The sequence below is a fragment of the Chenopodium album genome, chromosome 8, assembly GCF_948465745.1.
Source record: "Chenopodium album chromosome 8, dcCheAlbu1.1, whole genome shotgun sequence".
Taxonomy (NCBI): Eukaryota; Viridiplantae; Streptophyta; class Magnoliopsida; order Caryophyllales; family Amaranthaceae; genus Chenopodium; species Chenopodium album.
Window position 1 is genome coordinate 51,139,962 of NC_137841.1, and position 17,829 is coordinate 51,157,790.

Genomic DNA, 17,829 nt, shown 5'->3' on the forward strand with positions numbered 1-17,829 from the left:
GTTTCCACCTATTAACCTCCCCCAAATAAATCTAACCGTGCCAGCGACAAAACCACACAAAGGTGGCGGAATTCCTGCGCATAATAATAAATAATAAAAAAGGAATATACAGCGTCCTGTACTCCATTGGAAGTTATGGTTAAATATAAAACCCCATAACCCCCCCCATTGTTCATACTCAAGGTATATACGTTCCAAGAGTTTTGGTGCGTCATCTCTTTCACTTTACGTTATTTACATATTATTAGACTTGGTGATGACTCTCTAAGCATAATAAGTCAATCAACAATAATTATACAATCAAACAAACATACCAATTTAATTCTTGAATAATTAGTGACCACATATTATTTATTGTTGAACCCTTTTTTTATTCTACCTCAGTGTCAAAGACACCTTAAACGCATAATGCGCCAAAAATCCTATCCCATCCCTCGGTGTTAAAAACACCTTAAGTGCACAAAGGAACCAACATACAATTTATTCCTTGTGTACATAGACACTTATATAGCTCCTTCCTCATGCTTAAAGCATCAATAAAAATTATTTGAACCATAATAAAATTCCTTTTCAATATTCCAAACATAATTAAACATGTAGTTTAATTAATCATGCCTTCTAACATGCCATAAATAAAAATGTGGTTCAAACACAACATGCCCAAAATATAATTTTCCAATCCATAACCATCACAAATAATTCATGCTTCACAATTCAATCACAAACACCATAAATTCACAATTCCATACATAAACCTTAGCATGATACTACTTGTAATTGATTGAAATCCAACCTAGCATGATTCTACATCATCAAGATATGCTAAGTACGCGTACGTACCTCAAATAAGCTCTTAAAATAATCGAGTAATCTACAACAATTCTCGAACCAAGTCTCCTACATAAAGGGACAATAATACTATATTAATTACCCTTGTATACACAATTTCCAGCAACTTAAACTCACTTTAAATAACTTATAATAATCTGAAAATTATTTAAAAACCCCTAATTAAACTCCTTTTTAATGGATAATCACACCCTTTTATTAAAAATCACAATTATACTACTTTAAATAAAATTCCAACATTTTAAACTAATCAAAAATCCTTTAAAACTTCATCAAAATACATCTTTATACTTAAATTATCCATAGAAACATTAAATTATCTCTTACCCCTTTTAAACTCAAAGATAAAATTTAAAGCATAAAAAAAAAACTTCGTTAAAAATCAAAAACTGCTCGAAAATCGTATTTAGAGGCTGAATTTGGCCACGAGAGGGTAGTGCTCACTACCAAAGGTAGTGAGTCTTTCTTAAAACTTTGTTTCCACTCGAAAAACACTACTTTTTTTTTTATCAAAATCGGAGGAGTTTAGAACCTGATCGGGATTAAAACGAGATTAATATTAACGAACGGAAATCTAATTATTAAAACATGAATTTGCGTGTTCAAAATAAATCTGGAATTAAGTTCAACTAATAAGTAGTTATAATCACCAAAATTTCAAAACATCATTACTATAAAAGCCCTAAATCAATTATTCATAAAAACCCTAAAATCATGATTTTCAATAATTAAAAACCCTAGGTTATAAAATTTACAAAATCTGAAAATTATAAAGTTCAATCATCAAAATACAATTTGATACTAGTTAAATTAATTTCAAACAATAAAATCAAAACCCATAAATCAATAATTATAATTACACAAATTAATAAAACAAAGGAGAGAGAAAATAAGACTAATCTTTTTGTGTGGGAAATTTTTGGGGATTCATGGGGTATTTATAGAGTAAAAAGTGTAGGGTTAAGTTTGAGCTTATAAAAATGTGGGCTTGAGTTATGGGATAGGGCTTAAGTTATGGGTTTTGGAATGGGTTATTCCAATAAGAGTATGTAGGAATAATTTACATTGCCCAGTAATTAATAAACGTTTGGCCCAAAACTTATTTTACTTTTATAAAACTTTATATTTAAAATACTTTAACCCTTTAAAATATTTAATTAAGCCCTTGACAATACATTTTATTAATACTTAAATACTTTATAAAAATACATAAAAATACGGGGTATTACAAATAATATGTACATTTGTATATACACATATGTATAGTAATAAATAATCAATAAATAATCAAAGATCACTAATCCGTAGTTAAAAATCACTAATTAATAAGTTCAGTTTCATTTCAGCTCAGCTGAGTTCAGTCAATCGGAACAGGCCCTAAGTCTCCTAAAAAAAAAAAAATTGAGTTGTCATAATATGAGTAAAACATATACTACCTTCGATTTTTATTAGTTGCAACTTTGAAATATTTTATATCTCACAAATAATACCCAAGTTATTACTAAAAAAAATCGAAGATAGTATTATGTATGAGTAAGAAGTTCGGGCTGTAAGAGTAAAAACATATATTAAATATAAGTAAGAAGTTTGGGATGTAAGAGTATAAAAATTGAGTAATCATAATATGAGTAAAAACAAATATTATATATTAAAAATTGTGACAATAAAGAAGTTTGGGATGTAAGAGTTAAAACATATGAGTTATCATTATATTTATGCAACAATATCATCATCTCTTTCTCATTTATCTGTGTATAATATATTATAAAATTGTTAGAAAAAGAAATTAAAGAGAGGGCAAGTAAGCAAGTTAAAGTATGTTGTGTAGATAAACCTGTTTATGTAAGTCCTTTAATTGGGACACACACTGAAGAAAGAATTCAATTTGTTGGTTGAACAAAATAAAATGCAGCATTCTACTTTAGTCTTTGATAGTAATCTTCAGTGATAAAATATTTACCAAAATAAATACATAAAAATTTTAAAAATTGATTAAAAATAATTTGGTGAATTTACCATTGATTTCAGGATTATATTCGCGGTAATTTGCCTTTGATCACCAAATAATTCACTTTATAATTGCAAATAAAATTTGTGGCAATTTGAACATGTTCTTTTATCACCAAAATAATTCACTTTATAATTACAAATAAAGCATGCATCATACCATGTGAGGCTTTTGACATTAATATCAACCAAGATCCCAAGAACTTTTATACTTTTCCCTGAAATTATAATAAAAAAAATAAATATATGGACAAGTTATGAAGTGTAACAATCCCAAAATAGTGTATGTTTTGAAAGATGGTGAGATTTTACTCTTGGCCTTGATGGAAACTTTGATGTTGTAGTACGTTAGGCATTTGATATCAAGAGTGTCCGATGCAACGAAAGACCATGTTTGTATCCACTTAGCTTTTGATTGAGCAAAATTATCAACTTATCATTACAATGCCTTTTTAAAAATTAAGATTGCATTAAATATTTTTAAGTAACAAATTGGTTGATTTTGTGATTCTAATTACCATAAAATCCTTTAATATATATATATGGGAAATTCTCTTTGGTAAACTCCAACTTTTTAATTTTCTAATTGGTAAAAAAAGTCTTATAAAATTATATTTGGTACTCATAAACTTCTTATACTTATAACTTATGACATTAATTATTATAGTTTATTAAAAATTTAACTATAGTTTTTTTTTTATTATTTTTTTATTTTTTAATTTTTTTTAACAATTAAATTTACGGTTTTTTCACCAAATGCCCTTGAAATTTTCAAAAATTCACCAAATACCCTGAGGTTGCGTTTGGATACTCCCATTTCATTTGAAATCATTGATTTCAATTCCACAATTTCAATTTCTAGAATTCAATTCCAAGTTTCATGTTTTTTTTTTTTTTCGCTATAATTTTATTACCATCGACAAAATTGATTTTTTTTCCACCATTTATTTCCAGAATAATTTCTTTTTTGCTTTTCGCTTTTTTTTTTTCTTCCCAAATCATAAACTTTTGCACATAAATTTAATGAACAACTCAAAGAACTAAAAAAAATTAGGGAAAAAAACTACGAATTAAAGAAGAACGAAGGACGAGAAATCTGTAGTATAAGGGATACAAGATTCAATCAGCCGGATAAATCAACAAATTGAAACAAAATTGAAGCATGAATTGGGGGAAAACTTAACAATAAACCCTATGTTAGAGCTTTCGCAGCGGAAATGTGGCTTCTACTAGATAATATGAAACCGATAACTCACAAAGATAAACAATATATGGGATAGACAAATAACCACTATGAAGGAAATAATAAATATAAGAAAAAAACTTTCTTAATGCTAAAACTTTTGACGTGAATAAAAATGAATAATTTTTTTTAATCTATTTCTACATTGTGATTCTGCATATTTATAATGAATATAATGCTAATTAAACAATGATTCAGATTGTTTCTCTAACAATCACTAATATTGTTTCTTTTAATTAGCAAATTAAAAACTAAACAAAAGGTAATCGTCCCTATTACCCTCCTTATATTTCTCTCCTCCTATTAGTTCCTTATTTTTCTCACACCCTAAATTCATCAAATTGACAAAATTACACAACCAAAAATTAGGGGAAAATCGAAAGCTTATCACACAGATTAACGAGCGGATTATTAATTGACAAAATCTTCCGCTCCTTGCTAAACTTGGATTAGATTTCCGTCATAGCAACATGGAAATCGAGAATTGTGCTCTCCTTTAATTTTGTAAGATTATCACTTTAGAAGTGTTATTTTATAGTAGAGGAAGAGAGAGAAAAAACTCGAGGAGAGAGAAAGCTTGCGTGAGATTATAACTCTGTAAGAGAGCTTGAAGAGAGAGAAAGCTTGAGTGAGGGAGAGGCAGAGCACGAAGAGGAGAATGGCAGTGAGCAAATGTCGTTATTTTTGAGGTGGTGAGATTTCAAATGATGGATTTTTGGATTGAATTTCAAATTCTGATATATAGCCTCATGTTTTAATTGGGTTGGAATTGGGCCAATTCTAAATCCAAATATTTGGATTACCTAAACATGAAAATTTGGCCAAATCCAGCATTTTATTAATTACTCATAAATTGTTGTTGTATTATTGTACATTTTTGTAGTAGGTTTTTGGTTTTTTCTTTGTAGTCATTCTTTCTTAATACTCTCTCCATTTCCTTGTGTTCTACTGTTTTTTCTTTGTGATGATTGTTTCCATTTTTATCATCTCCTATCCCACATTGTGTTTCTCTAAACTCTCCATTACACATAATAAATCCCTTTCTTTCTCCTTCTAAGAGCAAGTTTTGTAAGAGTATTTTTAGGGTTGGAAACGAATTCAATTAAACCAATCCGTTACCAAGTGTTTGGTTAGAAGGCTTGGGAAACATTAACTATTACCTAAGGGTAATTGTTTCCACCCATTTGTTACCTCTCTAAGCTAAGGTAACAATTACCTTTACCCTCAAACTAAAATAGAGTTAAATTTTAGTGAATCCTTTCCATTTTTAAACCAAACATAAAGGTAACGGTTAAATGATTCCTTTCCTCCTCCTTATTTGTTTCTTTTCCACTCCATTTCCAATATTCATACCAAATGCCCCCAAGTGTAAGTACTTACATGCTGGCCCCTGTCTTGAATTTTTGTGAAGGGTAAACAGGGGACTCCTAAGATTGACCACTTTGATTCCACATTTCCACCTTTGGAATTATAATATAAATACGATGATGGATTACGAGAAGTTATAACCATGAATTGAATAAATAGCTGAATCATTAAAGGTATTACAGAAAGTGACTTAAAATAAATAAAATCTAATCTAAATCTAAGAAAGGCTGTTTAATTTGCATAAAGGTTAGGGGGAAGGAAAGGAATACAAACTGCAAAATGTGAAATACTGGAAAGGCAATAAGAAAAGGCTTTTTATTGTTGGTGCCTCTTAATTAGAGGGGGTGCTGTTTTTTGTTTAGTACTTAGTAGTGACTGCTATAGCTGGTCTACAGCGATTTACTGATGCTTGAGTTCTATGGACAGTTTGGGTGCTTATAACTTGTTATAAAATTATAATTTATGTTCTATAGGGAGGGTTAATGATGGTCACAAAATTTTAAAAGTTAATCTTTTGTCGCGTGATCTTCCTAAAAAGGAAATCTTATTTTCTATGGAGGGATTGAGAATCATGTAGAAGGGCATTGGGGTTTTAGAAACTCAAAATGGGGAGACGGAGTACCAAAATTGTGCATTCAAACAACCCTTTTGGGAAGTAAGGATAATCAATCTCTTTCACTTCCCTTTTTGTCATTCAAAATCAAACGACCCCAACACTATTATGATGTGACCTCGTGTAATCTTTTCAGTTGAACTGGTGGATATTGAGTGCAATATACTTAAGGGCTAAGGCATAGGGAATCTTTGTCAGGCCATCTGCTGTTAGCTTCTTGTTTTTCTTTTCACATTTTTTTCAGCTGCCTTTTTATTTGCTTTGCAAAAAAGAAAATATGTTGTTTCTTCTGTTCTATAATATAAGTTTTTGTTTTGTTAATCTTACGTTGATGTTTGTTGATCTGAAGGGCAGTGTTTGGTCGTCTCTTCCTCCCATCATTCAGTCTTCCTCGGATGTAACCAAGCCTATTATACTGGCAATGGGAACTATGGATTCTGCTTCTTTTTTTCGTGACAAAGGCCTCGGTGCAGATTCACCTTTATCTGTAAGCTTTTGTTTGATGTTACTATGTTAAGAATAGTGATAGTTTAGAGAATCTTCACTAGCATGGAATTCTTTCTTTTTTGAATTAATGCTCGTCTCTTTTGAAATTTTTGTAGGGATTAGTTGCTCTGTTGGCAGCTGCTGATGCTCTTTCTCATTCTGATTATTTGAAGAGCTTTACGAAGCAGGTGATTATAGTTTCCTTGTAATTAGGCGTCACATATGGATTTTCATTGAGTTTTTCTTTGAAACTTATTGGCCACTTAATAACTTTTTCTTAAGGGCTGTGTCTTGGGACTGTAAAAGATATCGTAATGTAGCTGCAATAATATCTCAAATATCTTTAAATTTGTGCTATGTGCCCAAACTATTTTGTCATGTTCTTTGGTACGTTGTTGGCTTTTAGATTTAATTTAAGGCTTGGTAATATCACTGATAAGCATGACTAAATAAATCTATGAAGTTGCACAGTAGTAAGTCTAATAAGCTCATTGCCTATTGAATGATGATTGTTGGAGTAGCAGAATGCACTATGTTTGCATTTCATTATCTGAAGCGAGCTCTTTTTGAATGCTGGAAAGATGGAAAAGTCTTGGTTCTCTACTATGCAAATGAGTATGTTAGGATGTTGGAAATTGTTAGGCATATATTGTATGATATCATAATCAGTTAGAGAAGGAGAGATGGAATATAGGACTTGAATATATATAAGAGGTGAATTAAGATAAATTCATTTAAAAAGTGTCATAGTGAGTTTGCTACGTTTACTTAAAATCACAACAAATTAATTAGTAACATAGTTGAAGTAGTAATGCAAGTAATCACAACAACTTAATTAGTAACATTATCCGAGTAACATAGTCAAGTAGTAGTGCAAGTAAAATAAAAGATGTTACTTCACACAAAAATATGTAAACACAAGTCTTGTAAAACAAAAATATTAAAAAGTCGTATTAATACAATTTAATTAGGTGATTTTGACTAATTTTCCTTATTTATTTTTTACTTGAACAATTTCCTTCCTTGAATTCATATTAGCCTTCGAGGTCTACAAATTACTTCTTCACGTTGCTGAGTGTTAGTTACTATAGCTACATAGACCATGGAAAAGTGTAAATTTTGATATGCATGTGAGTGCTTTTGCTTTTGTATTAAAGGGGAGAGAGCTTTATCAAATAAATTGAGCAACAATCAGGAAAACGGAAGTAGTAACACTCATGAACACGTATCTGTTGATTTTCAGTATCTTGCCTTTTTTCTTATTTGCTTCTTATGTATTTGCAGCTTGTTTTCCTGGTTCTTACTGGAGAGAGCTGGGGTTTCCTTGGTAGCCGAAGGTTCTTGCATGAACTTGACCTGCAATCTGATGTTGTTGCAGGTCTCAATGACACATTTATTGAAACGGTAATATATTGCATTTAACATAAATTTTCCTTACTATTGGAGAGTAGCTTTTTATCCTCGCTCCTGCGCTTTGCTTTTCCCTCTACTAACATTTGATTTAATGTAGTGATGTTACAATTAAATATTTAAGTGCCATGTATGCAAATCTTATCTATTTGGGAGTGTCATGTTTGCGACATAAGATTTTTTACAATGAAATGAAGTGTTGGGATCACTGTTACTCTGAAACCTTCCTTGGCCATGGGTGTCGCGTGTCGACACAACGCGACCCTTGACACGGCTTCGGGAAAGTGTTGACTCGAGGATCGGAAAAGTGTCTGAAATGGGTGTTGATTTTAGAAAGAGGGGATTAAGTTTGAACTTTGCATGCATCTGAATTAATGGAGGAGAGAGAAGATAGAAAGAGAAGACTACATGATAAAGAATTAGAAAGGGAAAGTGGGAGAAGGTGAAAGGTTGATGAGGTGTGAGTGTGGGACAGCTGTCTGGTCATATGGTTGTTCTTTAAATATTTTACTTTACCCATGTCCTCACAAGTTCTTTTGACTTTTGGACCCATCTTTACTTTTATACTTTTACTTAGTACCATGTGATTATTATATTTTTTATTTAGTTTTATTTTTTACAGCTTATGTACTACTTATATGACACTATGTACTACTTTTATTAGTTTTATGACTTTTATCTATTTTTTATTTTTAATTGTCGGATTAATTTTTTGGACACATTATACAGTAGCCGTATCCTAAATATTAGCACTCCCCTGATCGGGTCGAAGTGTTGACCAAAATTTAGGACTAACCATGTCGGACACGACACTTAAAGACGAGTCCGAGTAACATTGGTTGGGATACACAGTATTCTGTATTGTTGCTATTTGGGCTGATAGCTATATCCCTGTTACTAGCTAGATTGGTGGGATTTGCTCATTATAATTGTTTCTTTTGTTAGGGACTCATCTTTTATATTCTTCCTTTCTTTATGAAATTATGAATATCTCATGCTCTGTATGATGCCAAACAGAAGAAAACAAGATAAAACTGTGGACTGTGTGGTGTTGCTTGCACTTGTCTTGTGTGTTTCTTGTCAGTGTTTGAAAACACTCTGTTGCCACTTACGTTGTTTCCTAATGTACCTTAGATTCTTTGTAGAGAGTAGATGCAGAGAAGAGAATATGGTCTTACATATTTCTGTTCCAATTCTTGAATTTAAAAGTGCACAATGGACTGGATCCTATTGACTACAATGTCTTTTTTTTAGCATTGTGTGAGATATTTTCTGGATTCCTGATTGATGTGTAGTAATCTCATCTAATCTTCTATTGAAACCTGTAATATACCTTCTTTTGGTTGAATGTGCATTCCTACGAGAGGCCAAAAGTGTTCTAGTTTAGTTGAAGTGGATTTCAAAAGAAGAATGAACAACATGATCTCAGAAGTTCCTTTCGGAATTGGTGGACCACTTTCTGATGAAGAGACTATGATTCTCTGACCTTGTGATTCGGTGATTCCTTTATGCTTGAAGAAAAGTACTAGCTCTTCCCTTTTATTTATGTACTTATGAAAGAAAGTGAAAAATAACGCAGATGCTAACTATTTTAAATATGTTCTGAAATTTATTAATTTTTTGTTTTGTTTTTTATTTTGTACTTTTTTTTTCTCTGTGCTTATGGATCAAAATTTACCAATTATATGCAGGCTCATTTATAAATTAGTTGCTTCTGGAATTAACTTTTTCCTACCCATTAACGAATGCTGTATATTGCAGAAGATGTTGTACAATCTACTTGTTTCATTTTCTTGTACCTGAGCAAATTTTGTTCCATTTATTGCTAACCTTTACTATTCATTCCTTTACATTTGGTTCAGGTTTTGGAGATTGGATCTGTTGGAAAGGGGTTTAATGGAGGGATAAAGAACTTTTTTGTCCATTCATCCAGTGTAAGAACTATGTTTTATTTTATTTTATTTTTTAATTCATGATAAATTTTGGATCATCTTGCATATGAATCATCACAATACATATTCCCCTAGGCCCTTCCTCGTATATATTTTAATAAGATTATCTGAATTTCTAGTAACCTAGCTTCCTTTGTGTATGATGTTAATGACTGGGAGGCTACTCTTCTGTCTATTTTTCTTTTGATTGGAAGAAACTTCCAGGCATGAGAATCGAGAATGGGTTGAACTAGATAACGTTAATAAGGACTGTTATTGATCAATCAGATTTCAGACTTTTTAAAGGCCTGGGCTCTAGGGTTATGTTGATCCATTTATTGATTAATATCTTTTTCTTGTTGGGTATATAGATGATTGACATGAATTGATTTCAGCTTATCTTTCTTTAGGGACTTGGGAGTTAAAAATACAAATCTAACAAGATTGACTCATATCTGATTCAAAGAACCTGAAATAGACCCAAACAGTACCTGGAAATCAGATGTGGTAATTATATTTTAACCATTTATAACTGAACTGACCATCCACTCAAGTTACCCTTGCTATATATATATACTTCTTAATAGCTTTTGCCTCCCTTCATTTCTAGAAGCTCTTACTTTCTGTTCTCATTCATTTCATGAAGTTCTTCCTTCGTTTTTAATATTCCTTATTTAGTGAATAAATTTCCCTTTTTCTACCATTGTTATTTGTTGGGCGCACTTTAATCCTCATTCTCTTTCCTATCCAAAAAGCAAATAAGGACCCACTTTCATTGACTCACTTCCCTTGGTTTTTGTTGCTATGCTGACTAGGAAATTATGAAGGAATGGAAGAAATATAAGTAAATTTGGCCAAAATGAGAAAAAGTTATGCAGAAATAATGAATCGAAGAAAAGACGCATGAATTTAATGACCTTCCAAAAAAAATTACTTATAAGTCATAGTATATCATGCAACGGGCTGTTGCTACTGGACTACCGCTAGTCTGCTAATGCCAAGTTTTGACCATTTTTACTATGGATTATTGTTTGGTGGACTATGAAATTAAGGCAGGAAAGGGGCATGTAGTGTGTAAAATTTATGCCTTATCCCACTGCCTGTCGCCCATCTTGCTTTTATCCTCATACTGCCCCTTTAATCCCTTGGTCATGCAAATTCTTGTTTGGGGCAGGTATGAGGCATTGTTGATTTATACTGTGCTGTTTTAATTTTAAAGCCTTAAATTATTACTCTACATAAGGCATGCTGTTGTATGGATTTTACTGCAAATCACATGAGTTTTGCCTTTTGTTCTTGTTTCCGCTCACCTGCTAATCCAATACTCCAAAATGCCTGTTTATTGATGGTTTCCATCACCATTTTAGGGAACAAAGGTGGCAAATGAGACGTTCGAAGCGTTGCAAAGTGCACAGGTTTCTCTGAAATCAGACAACATCAAAATCTCAGCCGCAAATATTTTGAATCCTGGAGTTCCTCCCTCTTCATTGATGTCATTTTTGAATAAGGTTAGAATTGTTGCAGAAGTATGTATTTTAGCTAAGATGCATTTTCTAGCTGTTATATGTAACATGTATTTTAGTAGTATTGTGATCAAATACCTCCACTTGGGGCACTTGTACAGGGAAGGTTTTTTTTTTATTTTCTATTTTTTATTTTTTTAATTTTAATTTTAACTTATTTTAATAATTAACTCACTTTCCACTTTTAGTTGTTTCAGAATAGTTGACACACTTTCTTATACAGGTATGACTTATCGTTATTAAATATTTTTTTTTCACCTCACCATGACCTACTTACTTCCTCCACCGTCACATGTCCATTTTTCTTACAATATAAAATGAATCCCCTAACCTTACATTAAACAACTCGTTTTATAGCTCTCACCCAATATTTCTGAAATTAAGTGTCCAATAATGCGTGTCAATTATTCCGAAACGGAGGGAATATGCAAGAGGTTCATTTAACCCTTTGAATTTGTATTGTAAAGAAAACATTTCCTTGAAAGATATTTCAGGGAGCTGTAATTCTAACTATTCTTACTACAATGCAAATTAAAACTACTTCTCCTTACTGGTGTTTATATTAACTATTTGCACACGAATTAAGGCAAGTCGAGAGAGAACAAAAAATAGGTCAAGGAGTAACAAAAGTATTAATCTGGCCAATGTGGTGTAGTATGCAAGAGAGGTTACTGTGAAAAATCATTACCAAAAGCTAGGAATTCACTTGGATATAACTAAGACTATCCGAGATTAAATGTACATTAGAGAAAGAAGACAACAAAATAGGATTGAATCGCTTAATCAAAATAATTACTAAGTATAAAAAATAACCATCCTCATTCCAGAGGAGGATTTTCTCCCAAGCTATCAGTTACCAACACATTTTCTTAATGCCTGTATTACTACTGTTCCTTATTTGTAGTGCTGATATTCTCCTATGATTTCCCCATATCTATAATCAGGATTTTCTCCCAAGCTATCAGTTACCAACCTTTATGTTTATCCCTTATAATTTCCCCATATCTATCTTCTGCTACTAATCACATCGCCCTTACTTTTTTTTCTGGAGTGCATTAGCAGAGGGGTGTGTTCAGCTTGATGACTTGCAAAATGCTGCACTATCTTCCAACTATGTTGTCAATATATGGTAGCTATGGGTCTAGAACTACCAATTTAATCCAGCTCTACGTGATCAATTAGAGCTAGCCAAGATCTAGGATGGAGCTCAAAGCCATTGCAATGATGAGGCCCCATAAAGTCAGTTGCCCTTGTTTTGCGCCCATTGTGTTTTAACTATATTCCTGTTCAACGTTATTCCCTTTCCAGATTGTCCAAAGACACTAGGAATATTAGCAATCTTTTTGGCATTATCCCATAATAATAGTGAGTTAGCTGAAGAGCTTATTAAACAAACGTAACTGTCACCTGGTTTGAAATAATGGTTGAGAATAATTGTAGAATGTTACATAGCTTATGTACTTATCAGTTTTGGCCTTGTTTTACTATACTCCCTTAATGCTTCTATATTTCATTGATTCCGTTTATCCATATATAGACTCTATGTAAATAATTGGAGGGAAGCTGTCACAGTTCAGTGGATGATAGACATGTGCTAATAGATCCAGGATTGTAGAATTTCTTCAGGGATGTAAATAAACCCCAGAAGAACCTTTGCTAAAAAGTATAATTTTGTGAATGATATTGAAAATTGATGTTTCAGAAGTTAGCTTTCCTGTTGTAGTTTTATGATTTATCTATCCTCCATTTTTTTAAATATTGCAATGTTTGCACTTTTGACACTATATTCACATATTCCTCTGTTTGGCGTTTTGCCAGATTCTTCTCAATATATTACCATTATATAATTAAAAATATTTAAATTGCCCTCCTTGTTGCAATATTGAAGAGACGGAGGAGGCATTATTTTTCTTGTTTACCATATCTGAACTTTGAAGGCTGAATCTTAAATATTGCAAATGACTTTACTTGTGGGATTGAAAATCTCCTCTGATTGGCTTCAATATTCTGTTTAACTGTTGTTAATTCTGTTCATTTGCCTTTGCAGGATTCTAAAATATCTGGCGTCGTCTTAGAAGATTTTGATGACATGTTTGCAAATGGATTCTATCACAGTCACCTTGATGATATATGTGAGTTAATATCTATTCTTGGAGTTTTCTCTGTGTTACAGGAAATGTATACTAAATACTGTTTAAACTAGAATTGCTAATTTTCATAGTGTTGCAGCTAACATCAACTCCACATCCATTGTAACTGCTGCATCCCTTGTTGCCCGTTCTCTCTACATACTTGCCACTGACATGCAAAACACGAGAATCCCAGATCTGGATTCTATCAGTGTTAATGCCTCTTTGGTAGATGAACTTTTGGATTGTCTGTTGACATGTGATCCTGGTTTGTCTTGTGGGCTGGTGAAAAATTATATTTTGCCTACGGGTGCATGCCCTAGCAGCTATGTTGGAGTTATTGTAACTGATCCTTCATCTCCTCCAAATCGTGGGTATTCCAGCGATATATCCAGATTTATCTGGAACTTTTTAGCTGAGAAGACAGCCATGAAGATGGAGAATACTAGTTTGAACTGCCAACAAGGCTGTAAGAGCGAAAGTGAAGTTTGCATTAAAGCAGAGACTGACAACATAGGTGTCTGCGTTGAATCCACCACCAGGTAGTAACAATACTGCTATATATACACTCGTATTAGTTCACTCATGTTTTAGTGGGAGGGAAAGAATTTGATTATGAGCGACTGACAATGATCAGAAGTCTTCCACAAATGCTTCTTCTAGCAACTCATTTATTGACTTTGCAATAAAGATGAATGACTTTTTGAAAAAGACCTCATATGTGTCATTCTAATTAGCTCTCTGAATAAGAAATGTGTGACCATCTGGCTCTATGTTAGAGTAATGGAATCATATATCTGACTTCCAAACCAATAGTATGTTTTGATGTTTACTGCATCTTGCTGCTCTGGACTTCCAGCGCCAGAAACTGCTGATTTTAGCTTGACTGAAGCATGTACTTTAGCTTCTTCCATTTTAATATGTGACAGTTTCTATTCATTACTCTTTTTAATACAACTCACATATATTACCCTAATACTGTATAATATGATTGATGCTGCATCTATGTGACCCCAAAAAACTAAACCCTCTGTCTTGAATTTATTGTCACGAGGTATATTGGGATCTCCAAATAAAAAGGTTATAATTCCTAGAGTTAAAGACGGATGCTTGAGTTCCCCATGACTAATTGCTGTAAATGAAATAGAAATGGTGGCAAGGACATTAGTATTATTTACAATATTTGTTTTAAAGACCATAAAACATCTTTAGTATGATGATAGATTGGGGTAACATTTTAGGGTGGAAAAGTAGTCTTATGCTGATTTTGTTGCCATATTAATTGATCTGTTTTCATATTTATTCAGGTATGTCCCTGCATTTTCAACCCGTCTTCAGTATGAGTCTGGATCCTGGAAGTTACTGCCTCCTAATTCTACAGATCCTATGAGCATAGCGGATCCTGTCTGGACTGAAAGCAATTGGGATGTCATTGGACTTCGAGTATATACTCGTCAAAATGCTGCTTATGACCGTCTTATCTTGCTAATAGGTCTGGGTATCACAGGGTTCTCTTATCTTGCCATTGAAATTTTCAAGACAATCGTGACTAAAGCTCTAAAGAGAGACTAGATTAAAGATGGATACATTTGCTTATAATTTATAAACCAGTTTGAGCTGACACTGAAGTACAGATTCATTGATTTGAGCTGCTTAACTGTAACTCGGCATTCTGCTGCTGTACTAACCGAACCTAGGTATTGAGAGTGTTATATCTGAACTTACTAATTTAGCAGTTCTTACCGTTGATACTATGTAATATTCATACTGCAATACCGTGTACCTGAGACAGCATTATGCACGGATGCACCAATATTTCTACTTTGGAACCAGCACTTTCTACCTGTTTACAAGAAATATGACTATGTCTGAATCTGAATGTCAGTCTCAGGTGATCAGCCTCTTCCACTTGCTTCCCTCCACCTGTCTTATAATTACAAGCATCCATCATACTCCTGTGTATGCTCGGGGTGGCATGACAGCAAGAGTCATTTTATGTGGAGTGTTTGCTGTATTTGTGGTGCCCAAAAGATCTTAGGTGTATTATCGTTATGTTCATTCAGCCGGGATTTGAATCCATATCCTATTTAGAAGTGGTCTCTTTTGGTTCGTATATGGATCAAATAACTTGTGTTCTTGTTGGTTAGCTTACTATGTGTTGTTAAATGGTAATTGTACTGTGAGGAATACTTTTTTTTGAGCTTGTCCCCATTGATATTAGTTATTAACAAAAACATGTTAATATCATCAATTTTTCTCTCTCCTCCCGTTACATGACCAATTTTTCCTTCTCTCTCCTGATCTCCTCCATTCCCTTGGGTATGCCCAAGATCGACCACCTTCACGAATCAAAAGTGGCCCACTTCCTTCTCTCTCCTCCATTCCCATGGCTATGCCCAAGATCGACCACCTTCGCGCATCAAAAGCGGCCGGCTGGCCGGCCAAACAATAGACACCTTAGTAGTAAATTACGAAAATTGGGCCCATACAAACCCCTTAGGGAAGGGATTAGCTTGTACTTGTGGTGTTGCGAGGGTCGAATGGTGGTACTAGAGAATGTGCGGTGGTCGACTGGTGAAGATAAAGGGAAGTGGTGCGGTGGTCGGCTGGGGTCGACTAGTGAAGCTAAAGGTTGTCGGTGGTCGGTTGGCGGCAGGCTGTACGGTGGTGATAGAAGGGAGAGAAAGAGGATGTGGCTGCTAAATTTACAATATTACCCTTAGTGTGGCTGTTAAATTTATCAAATTTGCCTTGATATCAACAATTTTTTTATTTTTTATTTTTTTTATTTTTTTATTTTTTATTTTTTTTTGTTCTCTATTTTTTAATTGCAACCTTTCAATAGAGTGCTTTATTCACATACAACTTCAATTACATTTAGTAATACTTTATTTTTGTTAGATTTATTAATTCTAATTTTTATAAATACAATCCCTACCTTCTCATTATGAAGATTTAAAGCTATTCCTTTTACACGAGTAAAGTACGCACTTACTCCCCAAACTTAGCTAAAAATTGTACTTTACTCACCGAACTTATAAAACTTGCAAACTACTCACTCATTTGGTGGTTGGAGGTCATTTATCCGGTGGTAACTTGCTAGCCCAGGTAAACTCCCTAAACTTTCTATTTTTTTTAAAAAAAAAAATTAAATTAAAGTGTGTATCCCTACTTTATATTTTTTTAAAAAAATAAATAAATCAAAGGATCTAATAGCAAGTCAGCAACAACAATCACGCATTTTGTCAAAAAAAAAAAAAAAAAAAAAAAAAACACACAACAATCAAGCAAAAGGCAAGACCATAAATTTTAGGGTTTGCGTGATCGTGATAGAGCGCAGATTTGTTTTCTAATTGGGGATTAGATTGATGTTGAAACCATCGATTGGTGGTTTTTTAGGGTTACCTAATTGGAATGATTGTTGAAACCTGCGGTGATTGGTGCGGTGGATATTGATTTGGGATTGTGTTGTTGCTGCTGCCGGAAAATGGTGTTAACGCGGGCGAATTGGAGAGAGGAGCAGCAGCAGCAAATAGAGGCTGCATGGAATTTTGGTGGTCTTGTTGCCGTTCGAATTAGTGAGAGCAAATTAGCAGTAGGTAAATTGTTTTTCAATCTTTTTTAATTTTGGGCACTTCAATTTTCACTAAATTATGAATTTGGCTTTGGCTATGTGCGATCTAAGTCTATATCTATAAGCCAGAAGAATTTTGGAGTTGATAATTGATACGGAACTCTTAAGGCTCAGTTACCTCTTCCCTTTGTCCAATCATCTAATCTACTGTAAATGGTTTATTTAGTATTTACTTTGAATTAATGTTTTAGCTTTTAGTCTCTTTACAAATATTGAGTTATGCATTGGCTAGTTGGCTATGTAATTTTTTATATCAAAAGTGCATTTTTTGTTCTCTCAGGTTTTGCCTATATTCCCTCAGTAGACAAATATCAAAAGGCACTAGCTCACATATTACATATTTACAGGTGCCCAATCTTTATATTACTAAGAATTCACTACCTTTTTTTTTTAATCATTCTGAATTTTTTCACAAAACTTTTAGATCTTTAGTTACTTAAGACAATTGTTTTGCACTTCTGCAGCAATAATCCTAAAATTTTCTGTATTATTTTGATTAAATTTTGTGCTAAAGATATTTTCACCAAATTTTTTCCTTGAATTTTTCTTGCAGATTTGATCTACAAATGGTTACAAGCATTAGAGTATATAGAGATGTTGGTTGCCTTGTATTTTTTTTTTTTTTTTTTTTTTTTG

The 17,829-nt window shown here is 32.9% G+C and overlaps 1 protein-coding gene across 2 annotated transcripts in view; it reads left to right on the plus strand.

The window, feature by feature from the left end:
• The window catches only part of LOC145641853 (nicastrin-like), a 40,205-nt gene that overhangs the window by 18,892 nt on the left and 3,484 nt on the right, over positions 1-17,829 (plus strand). The window contains exons 9-16 of one of the 2 annotated variants that reach the window (XM_081692845.1): positions 6,435-6,567; positions 6,683-6,754; positions 7,851-7,970; positions 9,839-9,910; positions 11,275-11,415; positions 13,478-13,562; positions 13,660-14,101; positions 14,867-16,667. In XM_081692845.1, coding sequence (XP_081548971.1) covers positions 6,435-6,567; positions 6,683-6,754; positions 7,851-7,970; positions 9,839-9,910; positions 11,275-11,415; positions 13,478-13,562; positions 13,660-14,101; positions 14,867-15,131 — 1,330 coding nt within the window. In that variant the 3' untranslated portion in view covers positions 15,132-16,667. The remainder of the gene's footprint in view (positions 1-6,434; positions 6,568-6,682; positions 6,755-7,850; positions 7,971-9,838; positions 9,911-11,274; positions 11,416-13,477; positions 13,563-13,659; positions 14,102-14,866; positions 16,668-17,829) is intronic. The other variant, XM_081692847.1, reaches the window with a different exon arrangement.